The 25863-nt window shown below is 46.0% G+C and overlaps 1 protein-coding gene across 2 annotated transcripts in view; it reads left to right on the top strand.

Moving 5' to 3' along the window:
• Window positions 1–17753, top strand: part of HLF (HLF transcription factor, PAR bZIP family member) — a 37809-nt gene extending 20056 nt beyond the window's left edge. Inside the window, exons 3-4 of one of the 2 annotated variants that reach the window (XM_087750840.1) lie at window positions 10162–10382; window positions 13388–17753. In XM_087750840.1, the coding sequence (XP_087606966.1) occupies window positions 10162–10382; window positions 13388–13606 (440 nt within the window). In that variant the 3' untranslated portion in view covers window positions 13607–17753. The remainder of the gene's footprint in view (window positions 1–10161; window positions 10383–13387) is intronic. The other variant, XM_087750841.1, reaches the window with a different exon arrangement.
• Window positions 17754–25863: the final 8110 nt, after the last annotated feature.

Raw genomic sequence — 25863 nt, forward strand, 5'->3', positions numbered from 1 at the left:
GTATTTTTATCATTGATTGGCAACGGAGAGCCACACTGTGTGTGACAGCAAAAGTAAAACCTCTGTTACTTGCAAATTGGGGGAAAAGAGTTTGAAAGAAATAGCAATCTCAAATGGCAGTCAGGTTAAGTTTTATTGATCTGTTTTGCTGAGATGCCTTCTGAAGGCATCACAATAAATGCGCTACTCAACAGATGGAAGGAGGTTTGACTTCTGTCTTGGGGCATTTTCATTTCATTTTTGACATAGTTCAAAATCTTCCCAGGTTCTGCATATCTGTTGTATTCAGAACATGCATACATCGTGTGTTCAGAGCCTCAGTTCAGGGCTATGGACAGTTTGCAGAGGAGGTCACAAGAAGGAAAATAAGTATTAGAATTCCAGGATTTCTTCAAGACATATTCCATCGCCAACCTTTTTCACTTCTACTATTTTTAAAAGATAAAAACATAAAGATTTTGGGATGTGTTGCCTTTTCTGGTCACTTAAGATGTTTTGCTCACTTTACCTTCATCTTTCTATAAAAATGTGAATGCTGTTCTTAGGTGCAGAAATCTCTGCAGGCATCAGTGTGGTTTTTGAGACTCCTCAGCACAGTAGTTTTGTGCCATTTTCTGGTGCTAGATGACTCTCTCACATTTAGAAGTGAATTTATAAGATGATGTCTTGCCCAGTGTTCAGTGTCATCATTTCTTTTAATCAGACTTGCTTTTTGAAGTTCCCTGGTTTTGTCTGTGTCTGATGTGCCACGAAAACCTGTATTATGCAGCAGCTGTGAAGAAGTAGTTACGGATACGCGGGTAACGTCCGTATGCAACAGTCTGTTCTCCTGGAATTTTCCCTAAGCCGCAGTTACGTGTTCCCTTCCTCCTCTGACCTATTTTTCAGACTACCTGAGGCTGATGGGTTTGTATACTTTGTAAATGAAGATAAATATATCAATAGAGAAAAAGATACAACCGCACACCCTTGTGCTTTCTTTGTGTGTGCTCATTGGGAATAAAACGAGTGTGTAAAAGCAAATTAGACCTCTGCAGTTACTGGGCTGTAACAAACCAAATACAAGTTTTGGGGTTCTGCTATTTTGGTTTTTGTTTTTTTTTTTTTTTCCAAAACATGTTAGAGGGTCCTAATTTAAGTCAGATAGAAAAGAAAATGTACTAAGTCTTACTTAGAAGGTTATGGGAACAGTGCGTCCCCATTCTGGCATCTCTGCTTCTTAAAATGTGATTACTTTGTACAAATCATCCTCTACAAAGCATCGATTTAGTTTTGTCACATAAAGGGTGTACTTTGTTTTAGTGAACAAAAAAAATGTAAAAAAGTAAAAATAAAAAGCTACTTCAACGGATAGTTCAGATTTGTGCGTACAGAACAGATCAGGAGAGAAGGCGAGATTTGCGAGTTCCTGTAACTCTGCCCAGTGACCCCTTTTTCTTGTGTTCGGAGAGCAGCCGATAGCATCTGTTGGCTGTCTGTCCGGCTTGCCATCAGCTCCTGATTGGGAGGCAGAGGAAATGTACCTGTTTCACGTGGCTTTTCCATGCCATTTGAAATCTCACTCGGCTGTGTTTTGATAACACACCCAAGCGAGATGGGTTTGGGTACCAGAACTGGGTAATAGATCCGTGAGTCATGGGTGGCATACGCTTTCAGGATTACACGGTGGCTTTTTGCAAGACCTGTTTACTGACTGAGAGCGTGCTGGCCTGGATGTTCATGAGCCAAATAAATAGAACAATGTGAGAGGAACAGACTTGGTCTGGAGTCTTGCAGAGTGCGTTGGCAGTGGCATGAATGCATCTTGAGGACAAGTGTTGTCTTTGTTTTGAGTGGTATTCCACGTGAAGGCCTATTTATGGATGCCCTACGAGGCTGTTATCTAAAGCAGGGGCTCTATCTAAAATCTGCTGTTTGAGATTGGTTTATTAAAGCCGGGTATGTAATTGTCCAAGGAAAGAAAAATGGATCTTTTTGCCTCCTTCCGAACAGGTTAACAATTCTGATGTTTCTCTGGAACTTTCCCTTTAAGAAAAGAAAGAAAAATGGTACTTTTTGAGGAACCTTACTATATGTGAATTGCCAATTAACAAAAATATACACAGATATGCCAAAGGATGTCACGAAGCTCCAATGCACCAGAGAATATCAGCATCCTGAAGCGAAACGTGCTTCTAAGCCAAGGGTAAATCAAAATGAAATACCTGTCTGAACGTTCTTCCCTGCAGCTTCGCTTCAGGCCCCGTCCCCACTGAATGCCATCTTGGCCTGTCTTTGTAAGGAAAGCAGCACCCTACAGAAAATCAGAAAAGCATTTAGGAGGGCTGTGGCTTTCATGCTTTTCAAGAATCTGAAAATCCCTGTGCAGTGTCCCAGGAGCAGGTTAAACCCATCTCTTTCTGCATGTAGCACATCTGCAAGGGAGACGTTCAGAACAGGAGCAGCTGCTTTCAGACCTCTTGCAGTTTGGTTGCGAGGGGCTGGTTTGGGAGGGAAGGAAAGCTTGATTTCCTGGTAGCTTTGGGGCCTCACTGAGCTAAGTGCTGCCTTCGCACAGGCTGAAGACAGGGCAAGGTTTTCAGAGTATGGATCTTATGGAAGAGTAAGAGTCTTAAGTCCAGTAGGCATAGTGGAAAATTTTAACTGGTGGTGCCTCATATTTGTTTGTTTATTGCTTTTGAAGGGCAGAACATTACTGGCGCAGCAGGCATCGCATATTACATGCACGTTATGCTAACCACATGCAGGAGTTGCAAAGTCAAGCCCTCAAAAGCCTGCAAACACTCGACCGAAGGCCACGTGTGCAGCTTCAGAAAGCACACACACCCCCCCCCCCCTTGTCTGCTTGGAGATGCAGGCTTTCATTACATTATAGCCTCTGTTTTCCCTTTCCCCTTTTTGAATGCAGAGGTCAGAGCAGTTCTGGGTTGAATCAGGGCTGTATCAGGAAGGAAGCGGTTGTCTGTAGGATCTTGGATCTTGACCTCATTTACTGCAGATGTGAGAGGATGCGGGGAACGGCAGGAGAAGGGAAAATCTGGCAGTAAGGACAGAAGGATTTTGTCTAGAGAGACTGGATTTTGCCATTAAGTTTCAGCAGAATTGTGAGCAAGTCACTTGATTGTGTGAGCTTGTCACACTGCATGTTTGCTTCCCTTTTTGTGAGGAGCCCAGTTTGATACCTTGGGTGGCCCTCACTTGTGTCGGTGTACAGCCACCAGCCTCCAATGAAAGTCAGCGAGAGTAGATTTGAAATGCAGACAATGCCTGTAACGTTAGCTAACCTGAGAGGCTGGCTGCGTACTTTTGATTTAAAATTTCTATACGTCTGTCCTTCACCTGCAAAGGGGAAGTGCTGCCCCTTCTTTCATGGGGGTCTTGTGGGGGAAAAATTGTTTCTGGGAAGCACGCAGATGCAGTAGTTGTCAATGCTGGAGGGAACTCCTGAAAAGTTGCTAATTGTGTCTCTACAGGAGGTTGGAATCATTTGTGGCAAATAATGTATGGGTCCATTTGGATAAATCAAAATGAGTGAAACAAGTGACTGCTGAATGAGGAAAGAATCTGGAAAAATTAGCATGTGATCGAAACTTTAAAGATTGTTGCAACCGTGACTGTGCTTCTTAAGACAACTCTTGCATTTAATTTTAAAAACAAATTGGAAAGACAAGCTGGATTTTCTCATGTGCCACCCCTACAACAGGCACACTGGAAATGAGTAGGAATGGACCTGACAGCACCCCACAGCGTCCTGCTGCTTGGACGGAGCAGAGGATGACAACTTACTGTCGCTGTAAGGAGCTGAAGGGGGACAGGGAGCTTTGCCAGTGCACTTCGCTGTTTGCTGATAGCAGAGATCTGTGGGACTCAGGAGTCTGGAGCTGCGTCTGTACCATCAGCACAGGCACTCTCCTGCCCTGTTCCCTTCAATGATGCTCTTCTACTGAATGCATTCATCCCAGCCTTTGCTGAAGCAGCCTTCCTCTTCCAGGCACTTTAGCTCACCCCTTCAGCTCCCGGTCTCCCTCATCCTCACCTTCCCCACCTCTGTGCCCCCTTCTCAGCTCTCAATCCTAACCGCTTAGTCAAATTGCCCCTTCCTCACCCAGCCTTAGCACGCTTGCAGTAGCAAGATCTTAAGAAGACAAACGAAAGGGAAATGACATTGATCCAGGAGCTGCCCTCTCTTCCAGTGCACAGGCCCCTAGCACAGTTCGGTGAAAAGTTTGCCAGCAGTTTTTAACAGGTTCAAAACAAAGTATTTTTGCTGAACCTTTTTCAGGAAACTGTAGAACCATTTTGGCAGAAACATAACGGGCGCATACAAATCCAAGTAGAATGGTTGAAATCTGGCAAAGGTCTAAGGAACTGAAGGCAGCATCCTCTAGTGGGAAGTGTCAGGCAATCTTAGTAAGACTACCAGTCCTGCCTGTAATAATACTGTCGAGGCCCAGAGCAGGAGGCACACAATGCTGAGAGGGGAAATGACAATTCTTTGATAATTAAACGCGCAAGGTTTGTAAACAATGTTGATATCTTTAAAAAGTACACGTTTTAAAAACACTTTTATGTGCCAGTCTTTGGTGTGTTAAGAGCAGCGAATATGCTGTGGTTGCATTGGATTAAGATCCTTCTTTCCGCAGGAAGCGTTTGCAGTAACCCCATGTTCGGGAGCATCAGGTTTGTGTAAGATAAGAAACAGAGGAATGTCTGTGCCAGGGTGGAGCACTGGTCAAAATACACTAATCTCCTGTTGCTTCGGAAGAAAACAAAGCTCCTCTAATAACTGCTCACATAAATACACCCGGGGTGAAGTGTCTTCTTCACCCCCAGGCAGAGAGCGGTTGGTTTTGTCCTGCCATGTGAGGGCTGGAAGATCATACAGTGTGACTTGTCATTCCCTTTAGTGCTAATGTAGATTACAGTCTTACTATCCATGTAAATGTTTCAGATTCTGGAATATACTGAAATTCTAATAGCAGGGAAATTCGATGATGCTTATAGTATTGTAACTGAGGTATTATAACCTGACAAGATACTGTCCTTAGATAAATCTTGGCCTCCAGAATACTTGTACTTTGCTGCCTGTGGGGATTTTTGCCTGTCTGGATTCCTGCACGCTGCCTTGTGTTCTGTATTGAGATAACTTTTCCGAGAGGCTGAAGGAGTTAATGCAGAAATAGATGACAGATTAGTCTCGGACAGGCTGTGATTTGGAGTAAGAGAACTATCCCAAATAGCTGGCCAGCCGCCAAGCGGATAGACAATTTGGAAAACATATCGGCAGAGCAGTGGGTTCTCTGGAGCAGCTCTGGGTGAGGATTATCTGTCAATTTAACTGCCGTACTATATAGTCTGACTGACATACCCAAAGCGCCTTTAGCTTATAGAAAGAAAAATGATTAGCAAACACATATTTTATCTCTGGGCTGCTAATAAATTGAATAAGAAACTCCTCTTTTCTTTCCCTCTAACATATGTGTAAAAAATAGGAAAAATATTTTGATTAGAACACTTCCGCTCCCTTTCCTTTTCTTTTTCTCGTCGCTGTTCTCCAGCCAGCTGTTGAGCTGATGAAAAGTGTGGAAGGGCTGTGAGAAGGGAGATTTTCTGAAAATCAGGCATATTTCTATGAGAGTTGAATGATTCGAAATTGAGTTCCACATAATTCACCAGGGATCTCTTGCAATACAAATAAGTCGTCTGTCAAGCCGTGGTGCAGTTGAAGAGGTTATTTCCGTCGTAACTCTCCTGGGCACAGCTGGTAGGTGGGATGTTTCAAAAGGGGGAAATTAAGAGCCAGGATACGGTGACTGAGCACCCCACAATACCAGATCAGCATTTTGGTTTTGTAGGTATATAAAAATGCTACTCTACTTTTGAATTGTGCATTTTAATTATTGCAAGCAATTAAGAGCTGCTGGTTTTTTTACCAGCCCTTTGGTGACTAGATGACACAAGTGAATGGCCTCAGTCCATTTCTCTTTGAACAAGGAACCACACTGAAAATATTGTCATTACACTGGACTTCCTCACTGGCAGCCTCTGCTGGGAGGAGGAGGACTGACGGGGTTAGAACAGCCAATTTTCTTTCAAGTCCTTCTTTCTGGAAAATTTTCTGCTATTGCTAATATCTGCCAGAGCAACATCAAGAGCATTAGCGAAGGCAAGTTGTTGGGGCAGCCATAACTGCTGGGGTTGTCAAAACCTGCCGATTCCTTTGCCAGGAGACACGCGGACCTGTGTCTGCCCTAGCGTACTCAGTGTTGCTTGAGTGGAGCTCTACAAGTGGGAACGTCTCCAGACAAAAGGCCAGTGTTGACATAGTCGTGGTCTCTCCAGGCCATGGTTGAGACACATCGCTGGGGTGGAATGAGGGGAAGTTTCCATTAACCATTGTTCCCAGCTTGCATCCACCACCACCGTGGAGTTCTGCAGCTGGATTTCCAAAAGAGCTTAATGCTCAAGAGCTCTCATTTCAGCAGCTTAAATAGAGGGGCTAAGTTCTTTCCAAAACACTTGGCAATCGTCAGCCCCCATTGAGAACAAAGCTAAGCACATTAAACAGTCCAGCCACTTCACTGTTGGGAAAATTTGGCTGCTGGTGTGAGTGCAGTGTTTAAATAATACAGAGACTGGCAACAAAGGCATCTGGCTCCCGATGCGGAGCAGTGAGGCGCTTCACCTCCGCCCGGCCTTGGCGGCTGGCGTTGTAGGCCTCCTCCTCGTCCGGTTCCTGGTGCATCACAGCCTCTGACCAGCTCTTTCTCGGGATGTTGTGACAGCTGGGAAGCTTGCTGATGTGAGGATTAGTCGGCTGCTGGGCACATGACGTTCAGATTGCTGTGCTTATTTGACCTACCTCTGATTGCGAGGAATTTAGTGCATAAAAATAACACCCTGAACAAATTTGGCAGAAGGATGCACAGCTAAAGTGCCGTGCACACACGGGGAGAGGAGCTTGGAGAGCAATGTAACGCGAGGCCCCGTACTGTACTCCTGCAGTAATAGCAGTGCCAAGTCCAGCGCAGCCCGAGTTCCAGCACCACATAGATGTAATGGCCATTAGCCAGTAAACTAACGAAGACAGGTTCCTTGTATTATTGGCAAAACCTGATAGAATAAATAGAAAGATACCAAGTGCCAGGAGTTCCCTAATGTCAAACGCTGGACAAGGAAATACTGTTGTTTCTGCCGGGGGTTTTAGACACCCTTATTAACGCCGTTGTTGTCCGTGGAGTTCCTGATCGTTTAGAGGAGCGTGACAGAACGGGGAGCCAGCCCGCGCAGACTGATGGAGGTGTGCGTGCAGCCTGCCTGTGGGAATATCTTAGAGGGCAATAGGCTTCGGGCTGCTGGGTGATCACGTTTAGCTGTGTGCATGATGTGGTCAGGCTTTGCATTAGTGATAGCATTCACCTTAAAACGAGCTTCGCGTTGGCACCTGGGGCATCTTACGTTTGCTGAAGGACCAGGTCTACAGTAGCGAGAGCTGCTTAGACCCGGGGAGGTGAAACGTGTGCACGTAGGGAACAAGGCAGGATCTTGATTGCTGTCGGTTCTTCTCCCAGATCACCTTGGAGATGCATTGCTCTTTATTTTGCTGTTGCATTGGTCAGACGCGATACCATGATTTCCTGTGTTTAAAAGGAGCATTCGTTCCCCTTCCTTTTTCAGAGAGGTATTGGAAAATTTCTTGAGGTCAATGATTACAAAGCTCATGTAATTGTAAGTGTAATATGGCACACTATAGATAAATGATAGTATGTAAACTGATACTGTCTATCTAGAACTTCAGCAATATTTAAATACAGGCCCTTTTGTTTAGGACAATTAGAAAGCTGGGGCAGATTTCGCAACCCACTTGACTTTTAGAAACACCCTGCACGCTCACCAGAAATATTATAACAGCGTTCAGAGCTAGCGTCTTGCTTCGTTTTTATCTGTATTACGGAATTTGCAAGATTTGTACATGCGTGCGTCTATACATTTGTCTGCATTAAAAAAATATCTGGCTGCTCTGGTACAAGCGCACTCGCATCCAAGTAAGCTTTCCTGCATTTAATCCTTTAAATAAGCCTGTTTCTGCCAGCCCGTACATCTGAAATGAGATTAGCCATCCATTTAAAGCAAGGCTACAAGAACGCCTTGGTGCATTGAGCCGTTCGGGCTCCAAAACAGCCCCGAGCCTGGGTTCCCCCCACCCTTGCAGACACCGAAAGGTTTTCAGCACGCCTGCGTTCGTCGCAGCCATCTCCAGGGAGAGCTGAAGCGCCTGCTCCTGAAAACCCGCCACGCAAACAAAGCCGAGCAGGCTCTGGCCTTTCCCTCGCCTTTCCCTGTCGGTCCCGGTCGCTCCGCGGGCTGGGGCGGGCGGGGCGTGGGCTGCGGAACGCGGAACCCCCGCCCCGGCCCACGCCGCGAGGCGGGCGGCGGCCGCGCGCGCCCCCGGGCGGGCAGCGCGGGGAGAGGGCGCTGCCCAGGGCGCTGCCGCTGCTTCTGCTCCGGCCCCTGCCCCTGCCCCTGCCCCTGCCCCTGCCCCTGCCCCTGCCCCTGCCGCTGCTCCTGCTCCGGCCCCGGCCCCTGCCCCTGCCCCTGCCCCTGCCTGCCGCCGGCAGTCGAGCAGGCCGTGGTTTCTGATTTTATTAACGAGGCCCAGCAGGAAAGGCCAAGTTCTCGGCAGCGAGGCGTTGGCAGCGGCACGCCGGGTCCGGAGGCAGAGGTGGAAGCGCTCCGGTGTTCGTACAGCGCGGGTAGCGGCATCCTTTCCTCTCGCTGACTCTCCCATCGACGTATATATATATGTTAATAACTTCGATCCTCCTTTTCTCTTCTCCCAGGCCCTTACTAGCCTTTCCTGGAAGCTGATTTTATCGGTACTATTTTAAAATATGAGTTACAAAAGACAAGCTCTGTGTTAGCAAGCCCTGGTTTGCACAGTGCAATTCCCCGGTGCATTTTCTATGCAGCTCCAGCATTGTTGCCGCAATCATCGAGATTAAAATAAAAACTACCTTGTTAAACGCTGGCCTTGGTTTGCAATTAGCATTGGCCTGTAATGTTCACCATTTTACACCCTAAATATCACAGATGTGGGCACAAATAAGGAAATATTATGCAGTCACAGGATGTTTGTGTAGTTATTATGAAAGCCGTCATATTTCTTAAAGCTAATAGCCAAAATTATAAAAGAATATCTGCTTCAATCAGAAGTCCTCCCTCTGAAGTCTATGAGGCTTGTACTTCTGAGGCATGTGAAAACTTCTGAAAATTCTGCCGCTGGGGATAGCCCGTGTTTAGGCAGCTGACTTTAGGATCCTATTTTTGGAACCTTTGGCTGAGATTTTAAATTGAATTTTTATTGGGAATGGTGCCTGAATGGGTGCTGTAGGATCTTGAAGGCTATATCTAAGATTAAAAAAGAAAAATGGGGGGGATATTATTTTCTGGGGATAGGCTCCTTTTTATTAGATTTTATATACCGTAAAGAGCAATGTGGTATAAATGAGTATTTCATTTTTGCAGAGCATCTTTACGTAGTTATTGTAGCCTTTCAGGTTGCTAATCTCCTTCGCTGTCTTTTAGAATATCACTGGTAGGATTTCATAGAAAATAGCAGTCTCCTTAGTGGATGCTTCAGCACAGCTTGAAAGTACATTTTCATGAGATATTGTCCTATTGCAAGTACTGTACATTGATTGTAAACTGAACAAACCCTCAAAGGTATATATGAAGAAATCTGTGTATGAGAAAACTGGGAAGGAGTAGTGTGGAGGATAAATTGGAGCTAAATGGCAGTGCTTATGATTTGTTCCTGAGGATGTGATCTTACCGATGTGGCATGGGTTGGTGCAATATGTCTTCTGCCTGTAGTCTAGTGCAGCTTAGTGTTGGATGCAGTGATCTTACGTGAGCATCCAAGATGAGCAACCACAATTAGGAACCGATTCTGAAAATAATGGCATGAGCATGTCTGGATCTGAATATGCACCCTACAAAATGGACAATCTAGCATTTAGCAAGAGTAGGTACCAAATTTACAGTGAAAGCGTAAAGAATTATTGCTTGTAAAGTATTTAGAGATCTTCTGAAATCCATGCTCAGTGATATTATTTACATATTTTCTTCTAACATAGCTGAATTTATCCTTTATTTCTGTAGGTCAGATCTTGCCAGCAAACCGAAACACACCAAGTCCCATTGATCCTGAGACTATCCAAGTTCCTGTTGGCTATGAACCTGACCCTGCAGATCTTGCTCTTTCCAGTATTCCTGGCCAGGAGATGTTTGACCCTCGTAAGCGCAAATTCTCTGAAGAAGAGCTGAAACCACAGCCAATGATTAAGAAAGCTCGCAAAGTCTTCATTCCAGATGACCTGAAGGTAAATTGGAACTGGTGACGAGGTTGTTCGTACAGACTCTGTGACAGTAACTCTCTGAGATACAGGTTTGGAGCATGAATCTGTTTTCTCATGTAAGGTAAATCTGCCAAACTAAATATGACTTTATTGTAGAATAAAACTGTTAATGGTTCTGAATAAGACTGAGGGGAGGATGTCCCTTATTAGTTACGCAACTTTGTGAGATCAATATTCATTTCCTTTGTATGCCAGAAATTTCCTGCGTGACCTTGGACAAGCCTACCTTGTCCCATATTTCCCACTTACGAAACAGTGTGATCCCGTTTTCTTCCATCTTCTCTCTGTCTCATCAGCATAGACTGTGAATTCTTCAAGGAAGAATCCATCTCTTACGGGGTCCTTACAGGACCGTGGAGCTCCCTGATAATGACAGAATGAAGTGCATTGCGCCTTGTTCGGAAGTTGCTTTAGCTCTGTGTTTACTAATGAATGGGAACATTATAGTAAACACTACTAATCTAGGTGAAAGAATCTCAACTAGTTGTAGGAAAACAACAAAATTATTCTGCCGAGAAGTGTATTTTAATACAACATTCAAAAATATATAATAATACAATATTTAAAAAGAAAGAGCACCCTTGTCTATGCCTCTCCCTGCTTCCGAGATGTGAAGAGCAAAGAGCATGAAGAGAGCAGAATAAATTGATCAACTGATTCAGCTTATCAAGCAACTGTGAAAATTGTCATTATTTGCAAAATTCTATGCCCAGTATGTGATTTTCAAGAGGACCTTTTTTATCAGAGGTAGTCAGTGCAGAATTTCATTCTGCTATTGCTGTTGCCCCCCAAGACGCAGACCGAAAGCCTGGTGGAGTTGGTGGGAATCTCTGGCTGTGCGTGCAAGGAGACTGGCATGCCGTGTGTTTACACCAGATTGATAGCATTAGAGAGAGAAGCTGATTCGCTATTTTTATCCCCGAGGATAATGTTGTGCAAGTTAAAAGCACAGAAATCACAATTCCAGTAGTGTTCAGGTGGTACATTGCTTTCACTTTGTGTGCAGCGTCCTCAGCTTTCGTTTAGAAAGGTTTATCTGTAACATGCCATTACGTACCTGGGCAAATTTTGCTACCAGTGCTGCTGTGTGATCTCCTAGGTATCCTTATTTGTCAAAGCAAACTTTTGCCAAAGCTGCTGTTGGACGTGCCAGAGGTGGAAAATATCAGCGTCTTGCATGCAGCAGTGGGGCACATAAGTTTTCAGCCTAAGACTGAAGTGGAAGTTCAGGGGCTCTCATTTCCCTGAGATAATCACATCAGTTGCCCTTGACTCATGTCAGAGTGCTTGACCCAAGTGCTGCTTCTGCCCTGGCGTGTGGAACGGCTGTTGAGTTCTGGGGGAGGGTAAGCAGATTAGACCAGTCAATCGTCTCTGGGTTGCATGTGATTTTGAAATGCCAGCCTTACCTCTTTCAGGCCTGGATTAACGGATTTGCCATAGCAATTTGTTAAAATAAAGATGGATGAAGCCTAGGTGGCACACTAATAAATTGCTTAAAGCTGATTTTTATAGAGTGGAATGAGATGGGAAATTATAAACAAGATTTGGGTCATAGATTTTTGCTGCATGCTTGTTTTTAAGAGGATTTTTGGGGGTCCCATCTAAATACAGGTGAAGAGCAATTTAGAGAGACGCTGGCTCCAAATCATCGTTGTTGCACACCTCAGTAAGCTAAATTAATATAAAGCAGTTGCAGAGTACTTCTAGGAGTCGTTTTGCTCTTGCTTTGCGTTTATGCAAGCAGCGGGAGAAGATGCAGAGCAGCGGTATTAGGCCTGGCATGCTTCGTGCTGAAAGACAGAGGAGCGGAGGGGTATTTGTCTATGCAGTGCAATGTAGGAGCAGATGGCTCCTGGTCCTTGTAGTGGGTATGGAACTGTGCTACCACGCTTGGTGAAACAAGAAAGCCACACAAGCAAATGTAAGCGTATAAAAATGGAGGGATGACTCTGGGAAGGGAAGTTTGAGCTATATGACTTGACCAGGCAATTGGAGGGTTGAATGGCTGCATCGCTCTTATTCTGCAGGGGACCGAATTTCACTTTTCGTGAGAGATTCTGCCTACTTTGTATTTACTGACTTGTTCCAAATTTCTAGAACTCTAATTCAGTTTCAAAGCAACAGCGAAGCTGCCATTTCACTGAAGGCCACTTCATTTGAAGAGTGGAAAAATCAGGTGAAATTGAGTCATGACTTCAGAGCCGTTGATGCACCAGTGCAATAAGATGATCTCCTAGAGGCAAGTCTGTAGGGATAAGACTTCGGCAATGTGTTAGCTTATGAAACTTCAGAGGTTAGTGGACTTATTTCTGGCAAATGCTTTTTTTTCCCCACAGCCAAAGCCTATTGTACTAATCTCTTTGCGGATGGTACCAAAGCAGCCATCCTCGTTGTGCCGAGGAATCCTCTCCCAGTGACTCGCTGTTCTAGGGTGCAAACAGGAACGCTTTGGGGCACTGCGGAGAAAGAGCTTTGAGCAGAGGTGAAGAGCTGAAGCGTAGACGAAATGGATGATACCAACAGAGTGAACCAGGTGTTGGCTGGCAAAGATAAGCAGGGCCATGGAAGCGGTAATTAGTACTGCTCCAGCAACCGGTAGAGAGGGACTCATCACACGCGAAGGTGGATGTGCTAACTAGGTCAGCATAGATGGGAGATGAATTGTGCCACTGGAATACTGCTGCATTTTTCCTTGGAGGAATTCACAGTCAAGAGGATGAGCGAGTTAGCGTAAACATTTTGACAGAAACATGCGCAGGCATCTGTGCTCCCTGGATGGATTATGCCATGTAAATCTGTAACTTTTGTCCCAGCAGCGCCTGGCGCTGTCAGGGCTCGCTGGGCCAGGCAAGCAAAACGTGCAGAGTTAAGGCATCCCCAGTCCAGAGGCTGTGGCTAGGAGCACATCCTGGTGGCCAATCGGTTTACTGAAATCTAATATCTTGTTTCTTTCTGTGTTTAATGAGCAGGATGACAAATACTGGGCAAGGCGTAGAAAGAACAACATGGCTGCTAAGCGATCGAGGGATGCCCGCCGGCTGAAGGAGAACCAAATCGCCATCCGCGCCTCGTTTCTGGAGAAGGAGAACTCGGCTCTCCGCCAAGAGGTGGCCGACTTACGGAAAGAGCTGGGCAAATGCAAGAACGTCCTTGCAAAGTACGAAGCTCGACACGGCCCCCTGTAAATTCAAGGGGGGGGGTGGGTTTTTTTTCTTTTTTCTTTTTTCTTTTTTTTTTGTTGCGGGTTGGCATTTGACTAGATGGACAATGTGTTTCCTGTTTGATAGCACCACACCCAAACCAACCTTTCTGTCTTCAGCACTTTACCAGAAGCAGAAACAAAACTGACTTACGTTATTTTTTTTGTTTGCGTATGCGTGTACCTGCGTATGTGTGCACGTGTGCTCACACGTCTGTGTATGTGTGTGTGTGCGCGCTCGTGTGTGTGCATGTGCGTGCGTGTGTGTGTGTGTGTGTGTGCGTGCGCACGCATCTCAGCACTTCCCATTTTTATGAAGCCCTCTTCAAAGGGTGCCACATTTTTACCTGGACTGTTGAGAACCGCCATAGTAAGCTTTTTATTATATTTTTTCAGTGCTGCTTCAGAGTAGGGTTTTTATGTTATTGTAACCAGTTCCATCCTCCTGATTCACTTGGAAAGATCCCAGTATAAATTATAAAAAAAGAAAAAAAAAAAAAAGAAAAAAGAAAAAAAGTAGATCTCAGTTTTTTCGAGAGTTACAAGCTATTGTTTAAGTATGTCTAATCAGAAAAGTTAACATGCTAATAAAGTGCACAAATAATAATTTAGTACTACACTGCAGAACTATTAATTTATAGATTGCTTTTGTTGTATTTTAAGTTTTGGTGATACTTGTCTTCAGATTTAAAGTGCTGTTAGACTGAGTTAGCTATACTCATTATAGATCCCATAATGGCTTCTCTGTAGCTATTAAGGTTCCTTTTATTTCCACAGACCCCAGGTAGGTAGGAGTACCGTTGATAGCCCACCGAGTGTGTATTTTGCACTGCCTGTACCTGAAGCAATAATCCTATTGTACGCTAGCGCGCATGCTGCCCGGATGTTCCTAGTGGACGTAGGATGGTTTCCCTACCCAGCAGGAGTTGTGATGTCTTTAACACGAAGTTAAAAAGTAAAAGACGCGTTAACGCGAGCATGCTAATTGTGTCCCTGCTCTAGGGAGCGCATGTGTAAGAAGCAGGATAATTAGTTGAAACGAGAACAAAATTAATAGTATCAAATCAGATCCGATGTCGAAATCAGAGGGGCTTTTCTGTTTTCAGTTAGTTATGCATTCTTCAAGTTCCGTTTTGTGACTAAAAATGAAATAAATACCTAAATTCAGTTGTTTTTTCCCATGTTCTGTAATATATTTTTTGTGGATTATATCTTGCTGTTTTAAAAATCACTTTTATTCAGTTAGAAGAAGTCACTGGTTTGCAAAGCCCATTTTTCCTAGTGATTGTTGTTTTGAGTGTGACATGAACTGATGGTTCTGAACTTTATTGTTTTAAACTCTCTATTTGCTTTTGAACACCTATGTTCTAATATAAAGTGGACTTCTGAAAAATGAATGTAAGAGACACTGGTGTATTTCAGAAGGGGTTGGTGTTGTCATATACTGTGGTTAATCCAATCAATCTAGGTGTTTACTATAGACCAAAAGAATAGATATTATAAAATGTATAAAGTTTATACAGAATAATTATAGTATGTTCGTTTTGTACAGTATTTTTCAAGTACAAATACTGACGATGTATTTTGAAAGACATATATATAGCAAAAAGAGAAAGCTATTCCATGTTTAAAATATATAGCAAAGATATATATTCTCCATTACTGTACAGAAAGGAAATGCTTAGGGGTTTGTTGGTGGTTGGTTGGTTTTTTTGTTTTTTTTTTTAAATCTTTACTATTTTAAGCCTACCACTGGCACAGCGGCATGTTCTGTGCTTTAAATTAAATTTTTATGGAAGTAATACGGCTTTCCAGGATGTTCCATATTACTGAGAAAGAGAGACTTTATTATTTTCCATTAGAAACACATAAAGAAACTGTTTAATAGGGACAAAGCACAACATGGATTTTAGTCAACTATTGATTGGACAATACAATATTTTGTAAAGGCAGAAAAATAATATATAACACAAAAAAACTCATAGTCATTTCTAACCTGCTGCTGCTGCTAGAATCTGTTTCCAGCTGAAATTTTTTTATAAATAGCTCTGTTCACGTATACAGTTGTACGTACTGCATACGGTTGTTAACATGTGAGGAAAATATGGTGCTACATGTCTTGCTCACAGTTTTCTAAGTGTTTCGACATTATTTTCAAATAAAAAGGTTGTTCATTCCATTAAATCATTATTCATGCTTCAGGAGATTGTTACAAAGGACTCAACATTTTACGCAGCATTAAAAATATCCTCACATCAGTGGCATTTTTCCAGTATTTTTCCTCAAACGTAGCCCACGTGTCAGCGTCCCTTAACGTGCAGTACTTGCCTGTGGACCATTTATTCAGCAAATTGACTTTCCATTGCTGCAGCAAAGTTTAAAGCATAGTAAGCTCTTTTCAAGGGTCAGTATAAGCACTGGATGCATGGGTAGGGAAACGAGGCTGACGGTGTTTGGCACAAGTCAGTGTAGCTGCTAGAGCCACTACAAAATAAACTTTATTTTTTTCCTTTGGAAGAAGCATGACCGTGGCAGGGCGCAGCCAGCCGCTGCTGCGGATACACTTTTAGCAGCAACATAGCAAATCGCAACAGCCCGTTGCCCTCACGGTGATTCTTCTTGGGGTGCCGCTGGAACAGCAGGAACGGCGCGTGTGAGATCAGCTGGTACGTACCTAGCTGGGGCCAGCGGTGGGTTGCGTTGTGACCACAAAACTTCCTTTAAAAGGTAAAAGGCAGCTTGGAAAAACATTACAGATCTTTCTTTTGGGCAGGGAGGGGGTGGGAGAGGGTAGTTTTTGTAGGCTGAGTATCACAGATGTCCCGGCTACAGAGGAGCCCAGGGGTTCCCAGCAGCCCCAGAGCTGACGCCTGCTCGCCCCGTCCTGCCGCGCGGGAGGGCCGGCGAGCGGCTCGGGGCGCTGGGAGCTGGAGGGAGCGGGAGGGGCGGCTCGGCATCGGCTGGGGCACCCGGCTCGGCATCGGCTGGGGCACCCGGCTCGGCGCAGGCTGGCGTCTTCTCTTTTTTGGGGGTGAGAACTTTCAGAGGAGCCTGTGGGACTTAGGCACTCACCGCTTACTGTGGGAGTAAGGTACCCTCGCTCCTTGGAAAAGCTCACCCTTAAAAAAAGAGAGAGGAAAAAAAAAAAGGCAAATACATGGCTAAAACTTGGAAAAAAACCAGGTTCCCTAACCAGGCTGTCTCCCCAAAATACCAATAACAAATAAGTAAATCAAAGTTTAGCTCATTTTCAGTTCCCAGCTTAGCTGGGCTCATCACACCTCTGACGGCTTTGTTGCTCATGAAGGAGCTTGTAGGTCTATGAAATTGTAATTTTATAAAAATAGAAATATATATATTTGCAGAATAATTAATAGCGTGTCTAAATAATTCACTGACCTCTATTAAACCATAAGCATTGGTAAAATGCTTGTCTTTTTGTTTTTGCTGAAACTTAGAAGTGAATTCTTTCTTTTTAAAAAAGAATGCCCTCTAAAAACAAACTGCATTTGAGACGTATTTGTGAATACGAGCACCTTGGGGCTCTCCGTGGGAAAGCCTGTGGCAGAGGAGGCGGAGGGGATTATTTTTTTTTTCTTTTTGTGAATGGTGCTAAAGTCACTAACCCTGGCACCATGGAAATAAAGTTCGGACTTGAATCCACAAAAGCAAGAAATTCAAAGCGAAAGGCAGGTGTCTGAGCGAGGCTTCGCGCTTGACTCGGTTGTGCCCGCGCGGCCGGGCGCGTGCAGGTGGGGTGAGCGCAGCAGTGCCGGGGCCCCCGGCGGTTGGAGGTCTTGCCTCTGTGGGTTTGTAATAACCCCAGCGATTGCTTTAGAACTATTTTTGCATGTAATTTACAATAGAGATGTGCAGTTTATTTTTATTCTGTTGACTTTTTTTTTATGTGAAGAGAAAGAAAAGTATTAAAACTTACAAGTGATCAACCATCGTATTTCTGGCAACACCACAAGACAGCATCTGTTGAAACACAAGTTTAACAAATAAGATCAAATTAACTGTATGACATGAAATGGATTGCATCCTGTATGCTGTTCAGCCCAAATCTTTTTTTTTTTTTTTTTGTCTGTTATTCTTAATGGTTAATAAACTTTTAAATTTTTCTTCTCTCACCTGTGTGCTTGCTTTGGTGTATCGGGGGTGGGCAGAGGGCTTTTGGGAGGGTGTATTTTTATTTTTCTGCCGCTGGGCTGTGAGTGCCCGTGGCCTCCAGCCCGGGCCGTGTCCCAGCGGGGGGGGGGACCCCGGGTAACTGGGGTGCAGGTGTCCCCCCGCTGCCGCCAGGCCCCGAGCGACGTCGCAGCCCCGCCGCCGGCGTTAACTGTTGGCTATACCTATACCAAATACGTGCCTAGATTAGACAATATATCTCTAATGGTAGTACATTTAGAACTATTTTATATTTCAATAAAGTATTTTACTTATATATAATAACAGAAATATTAAAATTATAGTGTGCGCTATATTACATCATTCACATATACATTTTTATATACACTTCATCATGAGATGTGCCCATTTATTGGCACAGACAGTAATACATCCATAAACATTCTGTAGCTTAAGGAGTATTTTTCTTCTAGTTTGCAAAAACTCATTACTTTTAATGGCCATTAGACTTCGTATTTGTGTAGAAGACAGCAGACGCTACCTGCTTTTAGCTACAGGGTTCATAGGCAACACAGACAGTGAGCGAGCGAGAGAACAGCAGTATAAATAACGTACTGCTAACACTTTCTACAAGTTAGTCATTAAAACTTGTGTACGTGTGGATCTATAGACTTCACCGGTGTAAAGGCCTGGTTTTAATATCTATTACACATCTGCACAAAGTATACTTGTAATACACACATGCATGTGTGCACACATGCACACACACACTCAAATATACACGTTCTGCATCTAGAAATCTATATTTTCATACAGCATATTTAGCAGAATTTATTTTAAAAGTTATATATATATATATATATATATATAAAAAATAGATTTAATTGACATAAAGGACTGTTTTCAATGAATGTATGTTATATCTTATGCAGATGTTTGTTAGAATAACACCCACGCACACGCCTCCCTCTCTAGCAAGGCACCCGGCTGGATACAGCGCATGATATGTGGCCATACACAAAGGGCTGGGGGCTCGTATGGAGCGTACCGTAGGCACCAAGCGACGTGGCTTAACAATACAGACACGTGCACGTGCATCTCCCCCCGTGTGTGTCTGGGTGCACGCCTGCGTGCGCGCACACGCATGCTTGTGAGCGAGATTATATATATATATATATATAGGACAGGACTATATAAATGGATATATTTTTATATACTCACATATAAAAAAGTGTATATATAAAAAAGTTTTAAAATTATATTTTATAGACCATAATTAGCAGAATTGATTTTTAAAAGCTAGTTTTATATTTTAGTATCTATAAATATATAAAGTAGTGGGGTTTTTTTAATATAAAGGTCTGGTTTTTAATATATAGGAGACACAAAGTACATTAGTTTTAATATACACACACAAGCGTGCATGCCCCCCCGTGTGTATATCTGCATGTGCATATGTAGCGCTCTATAAATCTGTGTATCTCTATAGCTATAAACAGCTATAAATTGAATAATTATACTTTCAGAGCGCATATATAGCTGCATTTACTTGATTAATATGGCGTTCTGTCTTCTCTCACACACATGCACATACATGTTTCATTGCTATAAAGGTCCTTCTTTTAACATATATGTTATATATTAAGCACAAAATACCTTTGCTCTAATACACACACGTGCGCGTGCCGTCCTCCCCGCCGTGTGCGCCCACCTCGTAGTGCTGCCGCTCCTGCTGCTGTTCTCTGTCTGTCTATATAGCTATACATTTAATCATTATACTTCATATAGCATATTTATCAGAATTTACTACTCAATATAACTTTTTAGTATATATTAAAAATAGATTTTTAGTGTCAAAAAGGTCTTTTACAATAATAAATGCTATGTGTTATGCACAAGATTTGTCATCACACCCGTGCCTGTGCGTGCCCGCGCGCCTCCCTCGCTCAGTCTCCAGCTGGCCATACAGAAATCTAACACGGACATCTGCACGTAGCAATTCATGGCAATGTTTCGGTTTTTGTAGAACGACGCATATACAAATAGTCATCACCAATAGAGAAAGGTCTGGGTTTACACATATATTATGCACAAAAAATATGTTTTAATAACACAGAAACATTCTCGCGCGCTCTCTCTGCCCCCCGTCGTGTGCTTGTGTGTGCACACGTGCCCTCACGAGTGCAATACAGTTAAAAAATGTATATATTTTTACGTGCGCATATATATAAAAACAAGTGTATTCATAAAAGTTTTAAAATTATATTTTTATATATTTAGGAGATTTTATTTTTAAAAGCTAGTTTTATACTTATTTATAAATACAAACATTTTATTAATATAAAGGTTTGGGTTTTAATGTGTGTTATACAAGAGACAGAGTATGTGCATTCTAACACACGCGCACGCTCTCGCCCTGCCCGCGTGTGCGTGCACCTGTACCTATATACCCATATTGCTAGCTATAGGTATACATTTAATAACTATAGTGTCATGCAGCATATTTAACAACATTTACTTAATACGGCTTTACATCTTTTTATACACATGCATATTTTATTGATTAAAAAGGTCTGCTTTTAAGAGAGGTATATTATATAGCCTGCACAAAATGTATTTGCTATACTACCCCACTTGCTCGCCTTGCCCCGACACCCCGTGTGTGTGTGCGTGTGTGTGCGTGCACACGCCTGCATCGCGCAGGCTCTCTCTGTACAGCTGTAGATAGAAACAAATGTAATAATTATACTCCATATAGTATATTTATCACTATTTACTCACTGATATAGCATATACAGTTGTACATACAGATATAAATTCAATTATATTTTCATTCAGCATGTTTAGCAGAATTTAATAATCTCGGATTATAGTTATATACCTATAATTATATATTTTATTGCTATAAAGGTCTGTTTAATGTATGTTATATGTTACGCACAAAGTATATTTCTTGTAACACACATGCACACAGAGTGTCGCCGTGTGTGTGCACGTGTAGCTATAAATGTAATAATTATGTTTTCAGAAAACAGATTTAGCAGTTTATTTTTAATAAATTCATTTTATATTTCTCTCTATAAAATAGATTTTAGCGGCATATAAAGGCATGCTTACAGGAAAATCATTTTTTTCAAAGTTCCCTGGGGCCACTCATGTTCCCCCGTGCCGCCGCCGCCGCCCCGAGCCCCCGGAGCCAAGCTGTGCCGGGTACCAGCGCCCCGTGGAAGCTGCGCTCACCGTACCCACCCAGCGCCCGTGGGCAGTGTGGTACGTCGGCTTAGACAAGGGGCATATTTAGCAGCTTTTTATTATTATTATATTTTTTATATTATTATATTTTTATTATTATATTATATTTTATATAACTGAGATAATACAAGCTTTCGGAGATGTGTTTTTTATATACAGTAATTTATATGACAGAAGATTTTCACACACAATTATATGTTTTTAAGAGAGATATATTATATAGCCTGCACAAAATGTATTTGCTACACTACCCCACTTGCTCACCTTGCCCCGACACTCTGTGTGTGTGTGTGTGTACATATATATGTATGTACGTAGAAAATTTAAGAATTAATATTTATTTAGTACCATTTTAATATAACACATAAGTATATAAAAATAACCTATTTTAGGTATGTAATGTAGATTATGGTGCTAGACAAAGCTTTTCAATGTGTGTGTAGGTATATGTAAAGCTACGTGCAGAGATACATATTTACACATAGCTATAACCATGGTTTTATGTACACACCCCCCCCCCCACAGGTGTGTCCGTCTGTCCATCCCGTAGGCCACCTACCTCCGCTGGCTGTGGTGCCTTCCACAGCCTACGTCAGGTCACAGCAACGCGCCGCTGCCCAGCTGCCATCCGAGGGGCTGTCGCCCCGTGCACCTTGCCGGGGGCCGACGGACCATCTGCTTCCCGAAGCGGGCAGAGGGTATCGGTGCGCGTGGGGCTCGCCCGCCGTCGGCCCAGCCGGCCAGGGGTGATGAGGCAAGAGCCCCCACGCTCCCGAGATGGAGCCCGGTGTGCCCAGAGCAGGGCCCTGGCGCTGAGCATCCCCACGGGCGGGGGGTCTCCACCTGTGCATGCAGCGCCGCTTGTGCCGCCGGCTGCGGCCGGACAGGCTCTTGTCCACTGCAGCATCGGCTTTAGCCTGTTCCTCCCAGGATTTTAACCTTTGTGCAAGGAGCTCCAGCCAGTCCAGGCACCTGCCCACACTGGCTCCAGCAAGGTGCGCACTCGGGCTGAAGCCCCCCCCATCCCCGTCCCGTGTCCCCCATTCCTCAGACAGCTCAGGGCAGGTCGGGTCACTTCGCTGCCAATGTTAAATAAAGAACATCGTTAAACAAGTACAACCCCTCTCCCCAACCCATTAAAACAACGTTGACAGTAACTCCCACCAGTGACAGACTGACTGGCTCCCTGCACCCACCGAGGGGCCACCATCGCCCCTTTGCTCCACAGCGCCCAAATGAGGGGCTCAGCCCCCTCAAACCTCACCGCGCGGCTGCAGACCCCGCGGAGCCAGGCTGCCCCAGCCACGGCGGCTGCCAGCCCGGACCAGGCTGGAGCAGGGGGACGCCGGTGCCCACCAAGGTGCACCCCTGTGCTGACCAGAACCCAGAGCCAGCTCAATCAAGGCAGCTTTTAATTGAGTTTTTAATCCACCGGTGCCCTCTGGAGGCCTGCGGGGCCGCCTGACCGTGAGGAGACGCCGCCGGAGAAGCCCAGGCCCATGGCCCCTCCGCTCCCACCACCCCACGCCTCAGGGACTGACAGCCCCCATCCCGCCCGTGCCAGGCAGGATAAAGACATAAAATACGGTATCATATTTATAAAATAATTACCTCTAGAAACAGCCCACCTGAAATTGCTCAGGCAAGGCACTGCAGGGCTGTAAATCTTGGCACGGGGTAACGGGTCCTGCTCTTCCTAACGAGAAGCAGAGCGAGGAGAGGCCGGCTCCTGTCACAGCCAGATTTTATCCCTGGTTCCAGACCAAGCTGGGATGGACGCCTGCTTTCGGCCACTCCATTTAAGCTCAGTTTGGTGGAGCTCCTCTTCCAGCACCGAGCCACTCAGGGCTGCCCGACAAAAGCCACACCTGGGCGCAACGCCCAAGACCAGGTCCTCCTGCTCATCCTCCTCCCCGAGCCCAGGAGCTGTACAACAACCACATCTTTACAAGTGCAAAAAGAACATGCTTTGGCTTAGCGGCAGCAACGCCAGGGTGTCACTTACTTACTTACAGTGCTGCAAGTGCTGCTTGCTGGCAGGGACGCCACACCAGCGTTGGAGAACCAGGCTCCAGCGCAGCTGAGGCTCCTGGTGCTGCCAGGGGAAGCCCTGAAGGCAGGACCCACACAGGAGCGGTGACTGCCCAGCTCTGCCCGCCGTAAACCAGCCCGTCCCCGAGGCCTCCCTGCCGCCGGGCGCAGCCCTGCGCCAGTGGGGCCCTGCTCTGCCCTGGGCGCATCCCGCTGCTCTTCCAGGGCCGGGGCATTCAGGGTTCCCAGTTCTCTTTTTTTTATTTAATCAAGCCCCAGTTTTCATGAAACCTGTCAACATTTAAGAAGCTTTGAGATGCTTTAGACCCTCTATTACACTTGTTCAGCTGCTTAAAAAAATTTTTGAGAGAGAAACAAACAGGCAGCTGTACCCACAGCATGCCTGGCAGCCGTGCTGCCCACAGCAAGTCAGGCCAGTAAAATAAAAAAAGAGCCTTAAAGTGATACCTGAAAGCAATGAATAGGACTTGCTATCGTGCCTGAGTACGACCAGTGTGTTTCCGCTACACATTTGCATTTCATTTTTACATGTAATCATCCCTTATATGTGAATGTGCACGGGAGAAATGGGAGTTCTCCGTGGGTGTGAATGCAGAGCCGCATTTCTGCGGCAGCTCCAGAGAGCCTGGCTGCACCTGTGCCGCTGTGCCAGCATCGCCCACGCAGCCGGGCCTGGTTCCCTCTGGCAGCGTCGACACAAGGGGTCACGCAAGAGCCGTGCGTGGATCCCAAGTGTTGGCCTCGGCTCGAAACCATCAGTTTTTCCTCCTTAATACCCCATCTCTGTCCTCCCTAGTGCGTTCCTCCCTCCGTGATGCTGCAGCAGGGTAAGAGACCCCGCGAAGCCGCTCGGCTGGGGACTCGCCTGGCCCTGGGGCGAGGGGCCGAAGACCGAAATGTCACCAGGGGACAAACACAGCCTCATCCCATCAGCACTGTGGCTTTGCCACCTGCCCCCCGACCGCAGCAGGGCTCCCCGGAGCACCCCAGCGTGAGACATCGGGGGCCGTAACCCCCTGGGGTGCTCGCGGTGCCCAGGCCAGGGAGCAGGGGCAGCATCTGGCCGAGATGCTTCAGCTGCCACCTCGGAGTGTAAAGCATGCTTGGCCTTAAAAGGATGATGCTCAATCGTTTTGCATATTAGTAGACTCAATTTTAGTTGAAAATATGAGAACTAGCCACACTTTTAGATAGCAATCAATAGCCAAGTTAATCAACAGCCAGAGGTAATTTCTTCTAACAGACTTTGGCCCAGCGACCTCGTTCCTCTCACCTGTATTTCAGCTGCTGTCTTACCTCTCCACCTTTGCAGCCTTCAGCCAGAAACATCGCCTCCGGGAAAAGACACGTTCACCCGCTCAGCCCTGGACCCTGCAGCCATGCTGCGATGAGCTGGTTGCCCAGTACCGAGGCTGTGAGCTCCCAGTGGCCCTGGAGGCAGGGAGGTGGACGTCCCACGGTGGCGTGGGCAGGAGAGGCAGCGATGCCCATGCACAGGGAAGGGATCTGTTGCCCTGCCCTAGTTTCACAGCCCCTCGGGCCTTCCCCTGCCGTTTGCCCCCCTGCCCGGGAGGACATGGCTGGAAGAGTCAGCCTCCAGGACTGCGAAATGGGACTGCAGAGGCAAATCTCCCCGAGGCTGCGCTGCCGAGACGGCCCAGAGGCTGCAGCCACCTCAGCTGCACACACACACCGGCTTTGCCAGGCGCAGAGCCGGAGGATGCTGCTGGGTATTAAGGTTTGGTGAGGAAAAGTTGGACGCAGCACCCGGTGGGTCAGCCCAGGCTCCTGGCCAGGGCGCTGCTGGTTTCCAGCACCCTGCTGCGTGTTTCGGTGGCACGGGGTCAGATCCGCTCCCCCAGGCACAGCAAGGATAGACAAAGCACTTGCTGCCCGCCCGGGCACGCGTCCGTGCTGGCCGGTGTCGCCCTGTGCCAGCCGAGGGCAAGTGCCGGCGTCTCCCCCGCTCTGAGTCACCAGGGCGGGAGGCTCAGCCGCGCTCGTGCCACCGAGGACCGACCTTGTTGCGAGCGGGAAGAGTTATTTGCCGTGCGGTGAGTGCTTTGTTGCCGGACAGCAGCGAGCGCGCGCCTGGTGGGACCCCCAGCACATCCCAGCTGGGATGCAGTGGATTGTCCTGGAGAGCTGCTGGGAGCGCTGTGGGAAGCAAGTGCAGCACTGGGGATGGGGGAGAGATTGCATTAAAATACTAAAAAAAGAAGCCCAGAAGTAAAAGCAAACCAGAATTAGTTTTAAAAAAAGCAAGCCAACCAACCAAAAATCCCCCTTCACACAACAACAATAAAACAAACCAGTAACCAGAACAAAGATGCTAAGAAGGAGGAGGAAAAGCAGCTCTCCCGGGACGCCGTGGGACAGCGGAGCTGGGAGAGGAGCACTATGGCTGGAGCGGGACACGGCCGCGGGCACCCAGTCCCTCGCCCAGGCGTGTTACAGAAATTACCCAGCCCATCGCAGCAGCATCGCTGCAACCAGCAGCTCCCCGGTGGGTGCTGAGCACCCAGCGCCAGGCTTGCCCTCGCTGCTGCACCTTTGCCGGGCTGCGGCCGGGCAGGGTGCTCTGGAGGCTCCTGGTGGTTGGCTCCAGCTCCTGTTTCCCCACGGGCCCCAGGCAGCCCGAAGCCACGCCAGCTCCCTGCCGTGCCCTTACGGCCAACACTTTCGCACTCCCCTGGTTGCATGAAAGCCAACTGGGCGACGTGCAGCCCCCTCCCCAGACAGTGTCCCCCCCTTCCCTTTCCTCCCCAGTCCCTCAGGGACCCTCCTCCTTGCAAGATGCTACTGTGC

The sequence above is a fragment of the Nipponia nippon genome, unplaced genomic scaffold, assembly GCF_047370975.1.
Source record: "Nipponia nippon isolate SJK-2023a ecotype South Korea unplaced genomic scaffold, ASM4737097v1 scaffold_14, whole genome shotgun sequence".
Taxonomy (NCBI): Eukaryota; Metazoa; Chordata; class Aves; order Pelecaniformes; family Threskiornithidae; genus Nipponia; species Nipponia nippon.